Below are 17354 nucleotides of genomic sequence, written 5' to 3' on the forward strand. Positions count from 1 at the left end.
GGACCGCGCGGCCGTCCCGCGCCTCCACGGCGAAGCGGATCTCGCGCACCTGCTCGTAGTCCAGGGCGCGCAGCGCATGCACCGCGCCGCTCTCCGCCTGCACCGACAGCCACGACGACAGCGGCGCGCCCTGCAGCTCGCCCTCCGCCAGCCAGTACGTCACCCGGGCGTTGTCGCCCCAGTCCGCGTCGGCCGCCCGCGCGCAGAACACCGAGGCGCCGCGGGCGTTGTTCTCGCTCACCCACACGCTGTAGGCCGCCTGGCTGAAGGCCGGCGCGTTGTCGTTCACGTCCGACACCTGCACCGCGATCGTCGTGGCGGACCACAGCGGCGGCGCCCCGCGGTCCCGGGCCGTGACCGTCACGTTGTAATCCGCCACCTGCTCCCGGTCCAGGTCTCTGGCCGTCACTAAAGTGTAATATGTATCCAAGGATTTCTGCAGCCGGAAAGGGACGTGGTCCGGGATGGTGCATGTGACGGCGCCGTTCTCTCCGGCGTCCTGGTCCTGCACGATCAAGAGGGCGATTACGGTTCCCGGCGGGGAGTCCTCGGGGACAGAGCTGAGCAGGGAGGTGATCCTGATCTCGGGGACGTTGTCGTTCACGTCGCTGACAGAGATCACGACCTTCGACCTGTCGAAGAGGCCTCCGCCGTCGTGCGCTTGCACCTCCATTTCGTACAAGGAGGCCTCCTCGAAGTCCAGGACCTTCACGACCATGACATCCCCCGTCCTGGAGTCCAGGTGGAAGACTTTGGACGCTTTCTCTGTTATTTTTCTGAAGGAGTATTTTAATTCTTTGTTAACGCCTTCGTCCAGATCCGTGGCTTGAACTGTCAGTATCGTGGAATCCCTCGGAACATTTTCGGAAACATCCACTCTGTAGACAGGCTGACTAAAAACCGGCGCGTTGTCGTTTGCATCGAGAACGATAATTCTGATATGTGCGGTGCCGGAGCGGACCGGATCTCCGCCGTCAGTGGCGGTGAGGACGAGGTCGTGAGTCGCCTGTTCTTCCCGGTCCAGAGCGCCTTCCAGCACCAGTTCTGCGTATTTATCTCCGTCAGATCCAGCCTGTACAGCTAAAGAGAAATGTTTATCATTGTTGAGCTGGTAGGTCTGAAGAGAATTAATCCCCAAATCTGGATCGTGAGCCTCATGAAGGGGAAACCGGGATCTCGGTGCTGTTGTCTCACTAACTTGAAACTCCACCTCCTCTTCCTGAAAGCTGGGAGCGTTGTCGTTTATGTCTCTGATTTCGACTTCCACTCCATACAGCTTCATGTCATGCTCCACTATAACCTCGCAGTTCAGCAGACACTTCTCTGCCCGGCCGCACAGCTGCTCCCTGTCTAGCCGCTCCGCCGTGATTAAATGGCCGCTCTTTACATTCAATGCGAAATACTGTGTCCTACCTCTGGAAATCACGCGCACGCCGCGCTCCGATAGCGCCTTGGCCTCCAGCCCCAGGTCCTGCGCGATGTTGCCCACGAAAGAGCCTTTCTGCATTTCCTCGGGGATCAAGTAGCGAATCTGCCCGGCCGCAGCGGCCCCGCACACGGCCAGCACCACGCAGCACAGCACGGCTCGACCTGCGCAGCGCCGCAGCCCTTGTGCTCCGGGACTGGCCAAGGCGACGGAGGATCCACTGCCTCTCCGCCGCCGAGCGCTGCTGCTTGGAGATGATCTTGTCCGATTGTTTCTGACAATATCAGGTGCTAGTTTTCCAGCCGATTTTCGCGAATAGCCTGCACCTACAGTCAGCTCTGAACGAGTGACAGTCTGAGCTATCTGTGCTGAGCTGTGCGGCGGCGGCGCTGGGCTGGCTGGATCTCTCGGCGCATTTCTCTCCCCGATTGGTGAACAGCGGCGCTCAGAGTCTTAACCAATAACTGCAGCAGCTCCGGGATGAAATTTTAGACCCATGTTGGTCATTGATTTTTCTAATTGTAAGTACGTCTCCTTCAGCTTTTCCTGGCATGTATGCGTTTTATATGTATGCCAGAGGAGTGAAGTACACTGCTGGGGTAATACGTAACCCCTTGTTTTGTTTAAGTAACTCTTCTATTTTTATGAAGGTTAATGAGCAGTCCAGAGCAGCGGGGCTGGATCCAGTGATCTCGCCAGGTCCCTTCCAGCCCTAAACTTCTGTGAATTCTGTGTATCTCTGAAGTACAGGCATCTAATGGTTCGTATATGTAACATACAATCAAGACTCTTATATAACTGGTGCAGGTGTTGTTATGTGTTTGCATCCAGGAGTCCATCTGAGCCTGCTTTTTAAATGCTATGTTGTAACATCGGCAGACAAGGTTCCTTGGGTGAATTTGATATCTTTTATTAGACCAACCCAAATAGTTGGAGAATAGTTATTAAGCAAGCTTTCGGGTTCAAAAACCCTTCGTCAGGCTAAGGAAGTTTCAGCAGTTTGTGTGTGCTCTTCCTGGATGGAATGAAAAGTAAAGAAGCCAGGGGCTGGGCTGGGGAGTCAGTTGCCAGGCAGATTATAATGTATCAAAAATCCAATGTCTATGTTTAGTCCATGATCTCTAGTATCCAGGAGGTTGATGAAATGGAGCTCATAGGCTCGTCTCTGGGAAGTGTTGTGTAAGTTTCCCTTGAGGATCAGGACTGAGAGATTGGAGAGAGAGCGGCCCTCCTGTGAGAAATGTGCCCCCACCGGTAATTGGGTATTTCTGTCTTTGATAGATTTCTGGTGTGTGTTCATTCTGGTGCGCAGTTGTTGTTTGCTCTCTCCTACGTATTTTCCATCAGGGCATTTGGTGCATTGGATGAGATATATTACATTTCTGGAGGTGCAGCTGTAAGATCCAGGAATGCTGATAGCTCTGTTGTGGGGTGTAGTAATAGTCGGGGTGGTGGAGATGTGTTGGCATGTTTTGCATTTCTTGTCATGGCACGGTCTGGATCCTTTTGGTGTGTTCTGGGCTTGAGGAAATTTGCTTCTGGTGGTGCTTGTTTGAAGGCTAGGATGGGTGGCTCTGGGAAGATCTTTTAAAGATGTTGTAACATCCTCTTTTATCAGCTCTACTCCGGTTTAGTAAGTCTGTAGCACGAAGTAACATTCTGTCTACATTTCAATGTGTCTGACTTGGTGAAATCTGTCACTAATTCATAATATTCCTTACCAGGTCAATGGATAAGATAGTAACAAAGGAAGATATATTGGTGTTATCTAGTATTAGGCACTGACAAATGGATGTTTGAAATAGTGTGTATTCTGTATATTTTCCATTTACCATCACTTTTATAGCATACAGTAAAATAGGAGGAAATGTGTGATGCATGCAGATAACTGAAAGCTTCACTGATTTCAGTCAGACTATGAGAGTCTCCAATACAAAGATGAAAACAAAAAAAGTGAGAAATAGAATTCGAAAAGTGAAAGGAAACTGCATCTTAGGTGTGAACAGATTCAAAGAGGCTTTGAGCACAGCAAGAGCAAGGTAGTTTTTGAGAAACTGAAAAAGATAAGCAAGATGTATCAAGCAAGAACAATTGCAATAGAAGGCAAAAATGGTGGCTTGCTTACTGAAAACAGTAATACAGCAATACACAAAAGATGGGTGGAATATGGAAAAGAACTGCATAATCACAATATCAAAAGAGATCTAGAAGTAGTAATGGAACTAGAGAAAGGACAACCTAGAAGTATAAAAGAAGATGATAACAGCTTAGACATCACAAGAGAAGAGTAGACAAAGCTAGCAGAAGCATGAAAAATGGAAAAGCCACTGACCTGGACAATATACCTGTAGAACTATTAAAAACCAGAAACAAGACAATTAAAATACTGTACAAAATCTGCAGTATGTTATAGAAAAGGAAAACCTCGCCAATGAGTGGACAAAATCAGTAATTATCCCTGTCCCAAAGAAGGGGAATCTACACCAGTGTACTAACTACTGTACCACTGGGCTCATTAGTCATCCAGGTAAGGTGCTTCTTAGAATAATACTAAATAGGCTCAAGCCACAAATAGAGACTGTATTAGCAGATGAACAACCTGGCTTGGGACTCGGAAGGAGTACCACCAAAAAGATCTTCAACCTACAAATTGTGTGTGAAAAGTACCCTGACCACCAAAAAAACTCCAACATAATTTCTTAGACTTTAAAAAAAGCTTTTGACAAGGTGCAGTGAAAAGCACATTGTCTGCCAATGAATAAGCATAACATCAGTCCCAGATTGATGTGTCTTACTGTATAGAAGAACTCTAGAACAATACAAATCATAGAACCATAGAAATTAAGGGCTTGGAAGGGATCTTTAAAGATCATCAAGTCCACCGCCCTCCTCGGCCCCCCCTCCCTCCCCTCCCGGGCAGGAATACTGCTGAGATCAAATGCTTCCAGAACGGTGTCTGTCTATTCTCCTTTTGAAGACTTCCAAAGTTGGGGACTCCACCGTCTCCCTTGGAAGTCTATTCCAGGTTGGGGTCACCCTTACCATAAAGAACTTCTTCCTTACATCCAGCCTGAAACCATCCTCTAACAGTTTATAGTCATTGCTTCTTGTCTTCCCTAGTAAGCAGTTTTTGTCCCTGCTCCTTATATTCACCACTTAAGATGGCCACAAAGTCCTGCCTCAGTCTTTTCTTCTCCAGGCTGAACAGTCTCAGATCCCTTAGTCTTTCCTCATAAGCTTTGTCTTCCACGCTCTTAATCATTCTTGTGGCCCTTCTCTGGACCCTTTCAAGATTTTCCACATCTTTCTTTTGAAGTGCAGCACCCAGAACTGGACACAATACCTAGCTCAGGTCTCATCAGCACCAAGTAGACAGCAAGTATCACTTCCTTAGCCCTGCTTGTGACAGATTGGCTAGTACATCTCAGTATGCTAATAGCTCTGTTGACTACAGCATCACACTGGTGGCTCATGTTCACTCTCTGGTGAGCCATAACCTTGAGGTTTCTTTCAGCCATTGTGGTGGCCAGGACATCTCCTCCTAACCTATATTCATGTAGCTGGTTACTTTGCCCCAGATGAAGCACTTTGTAACAGCCAGAACCAGAGGGATTAATAAGCAATACATATGTGCTTCTTGGAGGCATTTGGTATTTTGCCTAAGCAGGTAATATTAGTTAATATAAGGCTTGTAAGTTTGTAAACTGCCAATGTAACTTGTCTGTCATGAGTTTAACCAAAATGATTAAATTAACTGTTCATGGAACTGACTGGGCCCCATAGGCAAAGCTGTAGCTGTAAGATTAGGAGAACCAATGTTTTCTTGCTCAGGGTTCAGCCTTGATGATAAAACTGGACCTAACTGCCTGGCACACCCAACACATTCCAGGAAAGCAAGTCCCAAGAAAGCATATTCAAATGAAACCTAAAAGAGGTTGGAGCTTAGGCGGAGCAATGTCAATTTCAAACCTAAAGGTGCTGCATCATAATTTGCTTAATGGATAAACCCAAGTCTGGGTAGTAACCTTTTATGATAATTGTTAATACCTTTCAATCCCATAGGGTAAAAGCTATAGGGCAACATTGTGAGTGGCTCTGAAGCCAACACATTAGCATAAGACTAGGTATAAAAAGCACATGCATCAGGTAACCAAAAGGAAGGAGGGAACAGAACGGTCATTTCTGTTCCACGCCCGGACCCCAGACTCCTGGTGTGAGTGAGGATCAGATCCTGATCAAGGCATCTTCCCTGTTAACCCTCTGACAGCGTCGATCGGGGACGCCTGACTTCACTGGAATCACTTGACGCGTACCTGGCATTGAGGGACTATCAATAAGTTGCCAACCCATGTCTGTCTATCTGTTGTGTTGAACAGCCCAGTGGCTAATACCCTTGCAGTGCCCAGTTGGCTTGCAACAGAATTGATCTATCTATCTGTTGTTATTATCTGCTGTTATTATTTACTAGTAGCTCTTTAATACTGCATTGTCTGCTTATTGCATTTATCTTTCTGTTAACTGTTGTGTGTGTGTAAGTTATAAGAAATTTGCCTTTATTTCACTCCCAACTTTGCCTCCTTGATCTGAAACTGAATCAAACAGCCCAGTTGGCCTGTGATAAAATTGATATACTCACAGTGCCCAACTGGCCTGTGACAGCACTCTGCATTTATCTTTGTTTAACTGCATCTGGTTCTACTCTGTCCATCTTTCCAGCTTGTTCAGGTCTACTTGGATCTGTATCCTATCCCCTAGCATGACTGCTTTCCCCCATAACTTAGTATTGTCTGCAAACTTGACCAGCATGCTTTCCACATAGTGGAATATTGCTTGACAACAACATTGCGGAGTGGTTTGCAATATCTGTAGGAGTATGCCAAAGCTGTCTTCTCTCACCATGCTTATTTAATTTATATCTGGAACAAATCATGACATATGCCTTAGATAACTTCTCTCAAACAGTGTCAGTTGGAAGGCAAGAAATTAACATCCTTCGTTTTGCTGATGACATTGATCTAATAGTTAGAACTGCAGAAGAGCTTAAGGAAATAACAGAAAGGCTACACAAGGCTGCAAAGAGATATGGAATAGAAATTAGTGTGGAGAAGAGCAAAATAATGATAATATCGGCCAGTAGGAATTATGATGAATCAGTAAAAATGGGTAATGAGAAGCTAGAAAAAGTAACACACTTTAACCACCATGATGCAACTATCACAGAAGATGCTACATCCAAAAAGGAAGTAAAAACAAGAATAACTGCCACCATTGGATAACTAGCAAAGCTGATGAAAATCTGGACTAGTAGCAACATCACAATGAAAATGAAATTTCACCTACTATGTGCTGTTGTCATTTTAACATGACTTTATAGCTGCAAGACTGAAACATTCACTAGGGTACTGGGAAGACAAATTGTAACTGCTGAAATGTGGTAGTTTAGAAGATTTCTATGCATACCCTACACTGCACACAGAACAAATGAATCTATGAAAGATCAAATTGGAGAAGAAGTCTGTAAATATGAACCGTTATTTGAAATCATAAGAAATATGAAGCGGTTTGGACATGTAAGAAGAAGGCCCAGAACCCTTACCAACATCATCCTGTAAGGTTCTGTGGATGGATGAAGAAGAAAAGGAAAACCTAGAAGAAGCTGAAGCACCAACGTCAAAGACTGGCTGGGATTAAAACTGACTGATTGTACAAGGACTGCAAAAGACCAGGAAAAATGAAGAAAGTTATTACTACATCAAAGGTGCCCCAACAGTTCTTGTGGTCTCGGACTGACTTGACTTGAAAATAAGAGGCCCCCATGAACATTTTAATTGAAGTGGAGAGTATATGCCATCACTATATTTGTACTGTGAAAAAGAATATTTGTATATTGATATATATTTGTACACCAACTCAGCACAGCACATAGGTACAAATCTGTACCAGGTATGCCACAATGATATTCATTTGATAACTTACAGAGATTACATTATTAATGTAAGGGTTACTTTAGGATACATTTTTAATCACCTCATTTACACTTTGCTCACTATTTCATTTCTTTCTGGACACTTCTAACATTGCAAACTTCTGAGCAACTTCAAAATATGACTTCATGAAATCTCTTGTGATGAAATATGTGCTTTCTCCTTCCCAGTGTGAAATATACTCTTTTCTCTAGCTTACACTATTTAACTTGGCCTCAGTAGTTAATGCTGTAAGGACAACTCTAGAGGTTGACACCTCCAGATGTTAGAGGACTGTAAAAATCAATAGGTACTGAAAGGAGAGTCTTGCATTCCCATTGGGATCCTGCACTTGTTCCTAAGTTTGGAAAAATCAGAAAGAGCTTTAAAAAAAGTAACATTTGTACACAGAATCGTTAGAGGTTTGAATTAAGAATGTTGAGGCCTATGATTCCTGAAGTCATGGCAGCTCTAACATCTCAATGAAAGAGAGAAAAATGGATCTGCAATATTTTTAAATCTGCCACATTTTTGTTAATTAATTTCTGTGTAAATATTGTTATGGATCCAGAATTTACACCTGTGTTGGTCAAGGTTTTATCATAATTTACAAGGGATAAACTGCATAACTACATCATGGTTCTGCCACTGGTGAGTACTAAATGAATCAAATATTTATTCTAAAAACATTGATGTTACATTGCACCAACAATCAAGCTAGAAAGTCACATGAAAGGGGCAAAGAATAGGAGTTTTCTTTTACATTTGTGCTTGTAACACATATCCACAATCTCCAAGAACTTTAAATAACGTACTGTTTGACCAAATAAGAGCACCAAGAAGGAGCAAAGGAAACATATACATTAAAGAGATCTTTCCACATCTTTATCTTTAGGGGGTAAATAAAATTTTCTGGATGCGGCAAATATTCCAGGATCAAGTTTTGAAAGGAGAGGAAAGTTGCTCTGCTTGGAACAAAAGAAAGGACTTGCAGGAAACACAAAGGATAGGGACTTGCATGTTTGAGAAATAACCTGGGTTCTGCCAGTTATTTCCATTGTGATTGCCAGCAGAGTACTTAATCTCAAAGGGCACAGACAGAAGTGACAATGTTTGCTTGGTCTGGCCACAGAAAGCATTCTATAGCCATGACAAGGGTGACAGTCAGGAGATGTGGCTGCCCTGAAGTTCTACTTGGTAGTACAGTACAGTACTGAAGTACATTGCTGCAGACAGCTTAAAAAATGGCAATTGGGGTGAAAATCTGAACCCACATTGTATGAGGGGTCAGATGAAGATGTTTCATAAGATAGCATCTTTTGTAACTTCTGTCTGCTTTGCCTCCCAGCCTGTTGCTGTTCTTGGAATGGGAGGATGGAAAGGGAGTGGAGCGATCCATAGAGGTTAGGGACTGGATGGGACCTTATGAGATCATCAGGTCCAGCCCCCTGCTCTAGGCAAGAAAAACTGCTGGGGTCATATGACCCCAGCAAGGCGTGTGTCCAATAATCTTTTGAAGATCTCCAGGGTAGGTGACTGTACCACCTCTGTCTGTTCCAGACTCTGGACACTCGAACTGTAAATAACTTTGTCCTTATATTCAATCTGAAGTGATCTTCTAGCAGTTTATGTCCATTATTCCTTGTCTTCCCTGGGTACCTTGCAGATGCTCTATCAGCCCCGATGTTTGCCGGTTATATACCTATAGGCTGCCACCAAGTCCCCCCCTAAGTCTTCTCTTCTCCAGGCTGAACAGTCCCATGTCCCTCAGCCTCTCCTCATATGGCCTGTTCTCCAGACCCCTAATCATTTGGGTGGCCCTCCTTTGGACTCTTTCAAACTTCTTCACATTATGTTTGAAGTGTGGTGCCCAGAACTGGATGCAGTACTCCAGCTGCAACCTCACCAGTGCTGAGTAGAATGGGAGGATGATATCCTTAGTCTTGCTTGAGATGTATTGGTTGATGCGTGCCAGTGTGTTGTTCATTCTGCTGGCTATAGCATCCCATTGGTAACTCATACATTCTGTGGTCGATCATGATCCTCAGGTCTCTTTCAGTTGTGGTGCTAGCTCGTGTAGCACCACTGAGCCTGTAAGTACGTTACAGATTATTTCTCCCCAGATGGAGCACTTTACATTTCTCAGTGTTAAACATCATCAGGTTTTGATATGCGCACCTTATAATCCTGTCCAGGTCAGCCTGTCTCCTCAGTCTGTCCTCCAGTGTGACTTCACTCCCCAATAACTTGATGTCAACCATAAACTTTGCCACTACTCTTTTCACACCCATATCCAAATCATTGATGAATATGTTGAAAAGCATTGGTGTCAGTACTGAACCCTGAGGGATACTACTGGTCACTTCTTGCCATGCCAACTCAGTTCCATCTATTAACACTCTCTGGGTCCAACCTTGGAGCCAGTATCCTAACCACTGGAACGTTAAGTTGTTGAGGCTGCAATTTCTCAATTTTTTCATGAGGACATAAAAGAAGATTAGATTGGTCAGACATGACCTGCCTGCAACAAAGCCATATTGACTATCTTCTAGGATATTGCCGTCTCTTAGCTGATCACTGATGAATTGTTTGATAAATTTTTCCAGGTCAGACTGATTGGCCTGTAGTTTCCTGGGTCCTCTTTCCTTCCTATCATTGGCCTTCTTCCAGTCTTCTGGGACCTCTCCTGAGTGCCACAAGTTCTCAAATAGCTTTGCCCTTGGTTGCATGATGATGTCAGCCAGTTCGTTCAGCACTCTCAGGTGCCATTCATCCAGTCCTGCTGACTTGTAGATATCCAGCCCCTCTAGACATTCCCTCACAAGATCTTCATTGATTATAGGTGGGTGATCACCCCCTTGTTATCCATCCTGCATCCTGTTAGGCAAGCTAACACCCTTAGCCTGGTGGAATACTGATGCAAAGTATTCATTTAGGAGTTTGGTTTTCTCCTGAGCATCAGTTATCTGCTGTCCCATTGCATTCAGCAGAGGTCTTATGTTTTCCTTATTTTTCTCCTGCTTCCCATGTATCTAAAGGACTTCTTACTGTCCTTGATTTCTGTTGCCAGTTTGAATTCTGTTTCCGTCTTTGCTTTTCTAATCTGCTCCCTACAGTTATGGGCCATTCCTGTGTACTTTTCCTTGGGGGTAACTGCCAGCTTCCATCTCTTATAAGCTTCTCTTTCTGTTTTCAGGAGAGTTTGGTTTAGGGTTTTTTCAGCACCTACTGGTAGGTGGGACAGGTCTATTGGAGTGCCCCTGAGATGGGGGCCTCCAATTCACCCACATCCTCCAGCACTGGCTGGGGAACCCCTGAAACAAGCTCCCCCTGCTCCCTTCCCCCCCTCTCAAGGAGACAGTCAGGAGGAGCAGGAAGGAGATGAGAGCTGGCACCAATACCAAGTAGTAGTTCTTGGATGACGAGACAAGTTTAAGGGGCAGGTTATCCAGACTGTGGCAGGCCACCTCTCCATTTTCCCCACCATCTGGATTAATTGACATGGATCAGTGCAATCATGGTCCTGAGTGGAGAGTCCTCATGGATGGGGGTGGAAATGGAGGTGAGAGGCACCTCAAGTGCATTGTCATTCTTGTCCACAACCTCAATATCCACTTTGCACTGAGTCACCAGGCCACCACTGTTCTTTGCCTAAGGATACACTGCTACGGTGTAGGCTGCTGTATCCTCAAAGTCCAAGGGCTTTCCCACCATGATCTTCCCTGTTTCTGCCTCCAGGCTGAATTTCTGGACCCTGGTTTCCAGTGTGTTGCTGAACCCATAGGCGATGTGTGCATTGATGCCCTTGCCAATGTCCGAGGTGTTCACCTGGAGAATCTAGGAGCCCATGGGGGCTCCCTCCTGTATGCACACCTTGTAGGCACCCTGGGTGAAGATGGGCACCTTGCTTTTGTGTTGGTGACACTGACTCACACCCAAGCCAACCGTGCTCTGACAGGCCATAAGGCATCCCTGGCATCCCTGTCCATGGCCATAAGGACCAAATGGAGGATACACTGGTTTTCCTGATCCAGCAGCTTCTGCAGCACCAGCTCTGTGTACTTGTCCTCATCCTAACTCTCCCTGACCTCCAGCATGAAGTGTGCACTGGAACTGCACAGAAATATGCAAGGAAGGACATCCTGTAGGGCTGCCACCTGAATTATATTCCAGGCCTCACTCTGCAAACCACTGGCCTTTACCAGGACTACAAGTGGCATTATGAACTAGACCCTTTTTCTGCAATCACCATCACTACAGGTGAGGAACTCATGTTAGCCATCACAGAAGAATGCAGGAAATCCTGGCAGACCCTGATTGACTCAACTAATGTGACACATAATAGTAAAAAGGCATGTGCAAGAATACGTAAATGAAGGGACAACCCACAAAAGATAGATGAATGTTAAAATGTCTCTGATAACCAAATTGCTCACCAGATGTTTTTCAATGGAAGAAGCTCAAAAACCACAACCAAACAAATACAAACCATACTGGAAAGGTACATTCCAGCCACTAAGTCCTTGCCACTGGGGCTGATGGACCATGGCAAAGGTGGTGATGTCTCAACTGCCTGTGTATTGGTGTTGGCTTCTCCAAGGAACTAATGAAGAAGTGGGGCTATACCACTGATTCAATCACCTGTCACTGTGGTACAGTGCCTCAGACTATGCAACACCTGCTGTAATGCCCACTGCTTGAAGGCACATGTGCAATGAAAGATTTTGCAAAGTACAATAAATGAGCACAAGTACATGTAACAAAGTGGTCAAATGTGGTATAGAGAAGCAAGGAGAAAGTTTTCTCTCTCTTCACATGCAGTGCCATAATTCTAGAATTTCTTCACAAATTTGTGTGTGTTTTGGTACGCACTCTTTTCAGTGAAATGGTACAGAAACTTCTAGTGTGTGCCACAGTTTTCAGTTTAAACATGATATGACCCACAAAAAACACAGAAATCCAAAGAACCAGCTAAGTACTATGTAAAGTGCCTAAAAGGAAGTACAAATTGGCCCATCCACCTCCCTCCCCCGCCCCCAACTAGGTGGGTGACTTGGGTTTATAAAACTACACTTTATCTGTGAAACCTGGCTCCAAACATCATATCACTGCTCATGTGGTCCTGAAAGATCTATCTTCCATCTGATGCAAAGATAAAGAGAAAAAAATACAAACTATATAAGAGGCTGACTGCATCAAAACATATCTTCAACAACCTACAATGGAAAGACTTAATACTTGAATTTGCACTTGTAAAAACAAATGGTAATACCAAACTGTAACCCCAAATTGTAATGCCAATTATAATACACTAAATTACATTAGTACATGTAACTAATTACTGTAAAATTATCAAGGATGGCTGAAATGTAGAAGAAATATTCTTTCCAGAAATACAAAATAGCATTGCAAATTCACTTCTCTGTCATCAAAGTAAGCCCCACATAAGGTTAATTTAAGTTGTATGTGTTTTAGGGATTACTGGATAAACTAAAGAAAATCAAGTCATCATCCTGAGAGTTATGAAGGCCTTTCCAGCTTTAAGGGTCAAGAAACACTAGAAGAGATTACAGAACCAGGTTGTAGAATTTTGCCCACCACCGACACTAATTTCTTTTTACAAAATAATTCTATGAACATAAAAAAAAAATTAAATGTATGAGTCAGGAAAAGCAAATTATCTGACATCACAGATTAGAGAAAGAATCCATATTAAGGAAATACCTATATCCAAAGAATTATGAAATGTGCATTCTAATCCACAGAAAAATATCAAAGCAACACACTCTGGGGAATAACTAAGAACAAACTTAATGCTAAACTGAATACCAGACCTCATTTGGTTATGATGAATTTGAGTAAAACATATTGAATATAAATGCATCATCCATTAACCAAAAAAAAGCACAAACCTAATGTTTATCTACTGAGTTATTCGTTAAAGAAATAAAAGTAATATCACTTTCAGATAATGAACATAGAGTACAAAAACCTTGGCTCACCTGCAGCATGTCCTGGTCTGCCTCAAACACTTGTGAATCCTTATCCACCAGGAGAGGCTCCTTCCTCTAGCCAGCTGGCAGCTGAGTCAGGGTGCCAGCAGAGCTGGCAGGGCCGAAGCTCCACTGACTCTTCCTGGAGCCTGCTGTGAGAGACACCTCCTGGGAGTAGGAGTGCAGGAAAGCACGGATGCTGCTGATGCCCGCAAAGTGCAAGACGGGCACCCCAGCCAGGGTGCCACCAGCCAAGCCCAGCAGCTGCACCTTCTGCCAGCAGTGCAGCCACAGGCCCAGCAGCACAATGAGGAAGGTAGGGAAGAGGCACGACACGGCGGACACGGACACCACCAGGTACAAGGTGGCTGGCCTGTGCCAAAGTCAAAGTTTTGCTGGAACCAAGGATCCCTTTGGCTAACATGGCTGGGACACAGCACTTCATATAGGTAACAGCAGGCAAGGGAGTGAGGTGGCTCACATCACCTCAAGCCTGCATGATCAAGTACCAATTCAAAGCCAGGTTCACTGAGGACAGTCTTCAGCATAGCACCCTCAAGTAACAAGAGCCTTAACCACCCTGCCAAAATAATTGTCATGTAAATAACAGGTTTTTTGGAATAGATTTCTTTAATAGATTGCTCTTCCCAGGTAAATAAAGGATTTTTTCTTTACAGATTGCTATGTCACAGACTCCCCCAGAGGACTTCTGCAGCCTTCCCTTGTTTCTCCAAGTGCCCCCTGAAGCCAGCCTAGACATGACTTCCAGAATGGGAAGGATGGAGCCCTGACTCCTTCCATCCCTGAGATCCCACCTTTTCAATTCCTCATGCTCAGAAGATTTCCATGCTGTTGTCTCAAAGAGTTTCCTTTCAGTTCTTCTCCTAAATAGGGAGAAACTTAGCCTTCGGTTGTAGATCAGAGTATCCTGAGGTTCCAAGCAGCAATACAGAAAGTCCCACTTCAATAAAGGCATGTATATAGGCAAAGGTCAACCAAACAGGAGTTCTCTGCCCCCTCCATGAGGCTAAGATCTCCCTCTGTCTCTAAAGGGATTCAGATAATCCCTTTTTCAGTCTGGTCAGCCATGAGCCCCAAAGCTGCTCAGAGGGTCTTGTTCTTGAGACTCTGGTCAATGCCCTGCTTTCTTGTTGTTCCATTCAATGTCATGCTTATCACCCCACCTTCCTGAGGGACACTCTGGGTAAGGCCTCACATGTGTCATATCTTTGCTGATGCTGAAGATACTTCTTGTGGCGGGCCAGTAGGGGGAGCTCCTGCGTTGAGCCTCCCACCTTGCAAGGCTTGTCCACCTTCCAGACTCCACCTGTCTCTCCAGGGGTGCCTAAGCCCTGGCAGACACCCTTTTGAGCCCCACCACAGAGTCGGGGGGTAACGTGTGCTGCCACCACCCCGAGAAGGGACTGTCTGGGTCCTGTGTCTTCCGGGAAACACAGGCCTAATAGTCCAATTGGTACTCAACCCAATACAAGAACTTGGGGCACTTCCCCAAGTCGGGGGCCAAAAAGGATAGTCTCCCTTAGTCCGCAGACCCAAGGGGCCTCCTAGGCATAATTAAACCCACCCCTCAGTAAGTCTCCTACACCAGTCACAAAGGAGAAATTTATTGGTTACAGAGGGTAGGGTTAGAATAGGGTACAGGGTAGAGCAATATCAGAGAAATCCCATAGAGCAAACTCCTGTGGCTGGGGTAGCCTTTGATCTTGCATCTGAGTTACTGCAAGCTATATATCTAGTTGGATCTCAGTTAGCTTACTCACAAGTAGCATCCAGAGGCAGTTGGAGAATCCCTCTGGAGGCAAGCAGTTCCTTGATCATACGTTTGGAGAGAGCGCAAGTTTCAGATGGTACAGCTGTTCTTTGTTCCTGAGTATCCCTCATGGCTGCTGCCCACCTCCTCCTGGGCAGTCCTTAACTTATATAGCCCTTGTGACCTCATTTACCTGGTGCAATGGAGGCCAGCACCTGTTGGCTGTCAGCCAACCAATTAGAAATACATCATTAGTTGCTGGGCAGACCCTAGCCCACCAGGAAGGAAGTCCCTCACCCAGGTATACGATGCCAGTCACGTAGGCAGAGGCAGCAGGTTTCCCCCCTCCCTCAGGAATGTATCCAGCTCAGGTTACCCAAAGAGATAGGGTAAAAGTATGTATCCTCTGCTGGGCCCATTCTAATCAAAATTGTCATAGAGCAGAGTTTTTTGGCAGGGGAGAAGCAAAGGTGGCTTTCTGCCACACTTCTCATCTTTCCCTGAGCTTAGGATGTTATAGCACTTAGTACTAGACCCTACTAATCCTTCTTTCACTCTGTAATTAGTTTTAAAGAGAAACTGGGGAATGCAAAATTATATCAACACAAATACATTTGCAAACCAAGTGAGAAGATCTAACATGAGTGGAGAATACAAAAACTGAAACATAAAGACAATTGGGGTTTTATACACACAAAATCCCCCAAACCTGAAGAGAGTAGTTAATCATCAGATAATCATCCTTAAGGCCTATTAAGGCCTTTCCAGCAATGAGGGTCAGGAAGCACTGGCAGACTTTAGAGAGACAGGTTGTAGAATCTCTTGTTACTAGAATTTTTTATGCACAGGTTAGAACAGTATTTACCCAGCAAATTTTGAAAAGGGCTGGTTCTACTGGTGGTGCCTGTCACTGCTCTGTACTTCTGATTCTTAGTAGCCCATATTAAAAAGTGGAAGGGATAGTAGTAGCAAGAGACATAACATCCACAGCCTAATGGTCCTTCTACATTTTGCCCACCACTGACAGTAAATTCTCTTTGTAAGTTAACAATTCTAAGAACATAAGAAAATTCAATGTATGACTCAGGAAAAGCAAATAATCTAGCATCAGAGATAAGTAAATTTCCCCACCAGTTTGATTTTGACCCTGTTTTGACCTGTTTCAAGGTCAAAACAGCAAAATCAAAATGGAACAGATACAGTCGAAACAGCCTCGAAACAAAACGAGGCAAGCCGAAATGTTTCGCTGTTTCACTGTTTCGCTGCTGTTCCCATGTTTTGCCCATAGGCTATGATGGGGAAGGACAAAACAGCCTATAACTTGGTCATTTCTATCCTGATTTTGATGACACTTGCAAGAATGGTAGCACCTTCTGAGTGCATGAAGCCTGCCAAGTTTCATAGATATAGGTGCAGGGGCTTTGTGGAAACTGCACCCCAAAGTTTTGAAAACAAAACTTGTGTCATATGTATGTGTTAAGCCACAGCAGGATCAAAACTGCAGACATGCAGTTATCAATAACCACAAAGGTAGACCTTGATGATCAGATCCCCTATAGCAGGGGTAGGCAACATTTTTGGGGCCAGAGTGCTGAAAAAGCCACACTGCCTACCTTGGAAGGTGCTGGAGGGTCAGCATGCCGGACCCCCGCGCAGCTCTTTGTAGCCTCCCAGCTGCAGCCAGCCCACGGAGCCCGGTCGCCTTGCAACAGCGCTTGAAGCCTCCCAGCTGCCTGCTGGGAGCAGCATGGGCTCCATGGCTGGCAGCAGCTGCTTAGAGCCCGGACTGGTGGTGCTGTGCCAAGCAAGATGGCTTCGTATGCCATGCTCGGCATGCGTGCAGGGGGTCGCTGACCTCTGCCCTATAGTAAAGCCATGGACGCAAAGGAACGCGTGACTTCAACATTCTTTCGAATCACACACAAAAAAGCCCTTTCCCTATGCAAGAATTGTCATAATATCTATGGCTACTCCTCAATACCAATTAAAAGGCATTCCGTTTATCAAATATAAATTCAGACACTAACAATGATCCGAAAGACAGAAACACCAGAATGTAAACAAGGGCAACAGAATACAAAAACGTCGGCTCACCTGCAGCGCAGCCTGGTCCGCCTCACACACCTTTGAATCCTTATCCACCGGGGCAGGCTCCTTGCCCTGTCCCGCCGGCGGCCGAGGCCGGGGGGCGGCAGGGGCGG

At 45.2% G+C, this 17354-nt stretch overlaps 2 protein-coding genes across 2 annotated transcripts in view; both read right to left on the bottom strand.

The window, feature by feature from the left end:
* Positions 1–4944, bottom strand: part of LOC102386809 (protocadherin gamma-A5-like) — a 5946-nt gene extending 1002 nt beyond the window's left edge. Inside the window, exons 1-2 of the mRNA XM_025194752.1 lie at positions 4848–4944; positions 5–1746 (exon numbers count right to left, since the gene is read on the bottom strand). Of these exons, the coding sequence (XP_025050537.1) occupies positions 5–1746; positions 4848–4944 (1839 nt within the window). The remainder of the gene's footprint in view (positions 1–4; positions 1747–4847) is intronic.
* Positions 4945–11040: 6096 nt separating this feature from the next.
* LOC112548575 (protocadherin gamma-A2-like) overlaps positions 11041–17354 on the bottom strand; it is a 14267-nt gene continuing 7953 nt past the window's right edge. The window contains exon 4 of the mRNA XM_025194753.1: positions 11041–11217. Within this exon, the coding sequence (XP_025050538.1) occupies positions 11041–11217 (177 nt within the window). The remainder of the gene's footprint in view (positions 11218–17354) is intronic.

Source organism: Alligator sinensis, unplaced genomic scaffold, assembly GCF_000455745.1.
Source record: "Alligator sinensis unplaced genomic scaffold, ASM45574v1 scaffold1278_1, whole genome shotgun sequence".
In the NCBI taxonomy this organism is placed as follows: domain Eukaryota; kingdom Metazoa; phylum Chordata; order Crocodylia; family Alligatoridae; genus Alligator; species Alligator sinensis.